This window comes from Perkinsus marinus (assembly GCF_000006405.1).
Source record: "Perkinsus marinus ATCC 50983 genomic scaffold scf_1104296954920, whole genome shotgun sequence".
NCBI lineage: Eukaryota > Perkinsozoa > Perkinsida > Perkinsidae > Perkinsus > Perkinsus marinus.
Genome location: NW_003207954.1, coordinates 1 through 1,803, shown reverse-complemented (window position 1 = coordinate 1,803; position 1,803 = coordinate 1). Strand labels below are relative to the sequence as shown.

Below are 1,803 nucleotides of genomic sequence, written 5' to 3'. Positions count from 1 at the left end.
GAAGCAGTCTCTCAGCAATGTGTCCTCCAAGTGTAAGAGCGGTCATTCGAAGCACAGTTATTTATCCTGGTGATGCGGTACTTGTCCACATGACTGGTCGTAAATGCGGTATGGCATTCCGCATGGGCCATGTAGTCCGTGTCTTCTCCCCTAGGCGTGTTCAAGTCCGATTTCCTGGTGGCGTGCTGACTTACGAGAACGCATTCAACTTGGTCATCTTACGTCCTTTCCCAAGGCTTGACCCCAATATTCCTGTGGTGTCACGTGAAGGACTCCGCCTACGAGTGCAGGATGACCAAAAGGTTGATCAGTGGCGGTCTGGTGTCGTCACTTACGATCCTTGTGATGTTGGTGACGACCGGGTCTGGATACAATTTGACAACGGTGATACTCCGGAGTTCATATCTCTTGGCACTCGTCGATGGCAGCTCTCAGACGAAGAGACAAACAACAAGGCCGATATCAATGATTATGCTCGCGTGTCCTCGCAAGGGGGGCGTGATGAGACCGAAGATTGTCTCATAGAAGAACCACTTCCCTCTCGTGTCGGGATGCGTATCTCTGTTGCCACTGGTATATCTGCCGGCCTCCGTCGTCCCCGTCGTTACTGGTCCTCAGGCCGAGTTTGTGGCGTGCGCAGGTCTGGCGCCCTAGATATCTTATGGGACGGCTCCGAAACGGCTGGCTGTGAAACTATCCGAGTTGATGATACTGAAGTCAAAGTGTTGCGATGATTTGCATGATTTGTCCCGTATATATACCGTAGCCATCTGGCTCAAGATCTCAGTTGGGCTTTTGTGTTACCCAATTAGGATCTAACAGTTGTTGTTGTTGTTGTTGGTAAAAGTATCATCATTATCATCATCCTAGTATCATCATCCATCACCCTCACTATAGCATTCAACACTGGTCTGCCCTCGATGTATGGTTATTGATAAATCAATCGATTCTATGCGGCGGCGAAGTGGTAGTAGGACTAGATACCATCATAACATCATCATCATGTATAGTATTATATAGAAGACCATGGGAAGTATCAGTAGTACTACTAGGGATACCATCAGCGTTTGATGGATGTGGTATAACCATCATAACATCATCATCATCCTGCTCATCATTATCATAATGATGATGGTGTCCATGTAATATAGGAGGGGGATATGTTGATGGTACTACTACCATAGGCATACTACTACCTACTACTACTATCATCATCATTGGTAACCTACTATCATTAGTATATCACCATCATAAGCAGCAGCAGCAGGTTGATCCCTATAATATCCTCCTATTTGATATGGTCTTACTATATGTGGCACTCCATTAGGAGGAGGAGAAGGTAATATGGATGATGATGATGGGGGCCATCTTGTCGTCCCCTTTCGTGGAGCAATAACCCTCAATACTGTACGACCAACCTAATATAATGTATCATGACCATCATCATGACCATCATCATCACTACTATTACTTGTACAGCTATTGAACCCGATGGTGGTATCTTGAGCCCTTGAGATGGTATTGATAATAATGTACCAAACTTAGAATACAGATCCTACTAATAATTATAATACAGGAGGATGCCTAGTTATAATAGATTACCTGTATATAGAATTGACCATTGTGATATCGTAATAAACAATGCTTTCTGGATATAGATACCTATAAGATGATGATGACATCTATGACTACTCCTGTTGTTGTTATTGTTATAGTATTATTACATCAGATATTCTAACATCACTATCGTGCCCTCGCCTATAATAATACCATCAACATCAGCCGTTTTATTATTATTATTAT

The 1,803-nt window shown here is 43.4% G+C and overlaps 1 protein-coding gene across 1 annotated transcript; it reads left to right on the top strand.

Moving 5' to 3' along the window:
• Positions 1-89: 89 nt before the first annotated feature.
• On the top strand, positions 90-734 carry Pmar_PMAR004635 (hypothetical protein; the record flags this gene model as incomplete). The annotated part of the gene is made up of 1 exon (XM_002775994.1): positions 90-734. One exon carries the CDS (start codon positions 90-92, stop codon positions 732-734), a length of 645 nt encoding a protein of 214 aa, XP_002776040.1.
• Between the last annotated feature and the right edge of the window lie 1,069 nt (positions 735-1,803).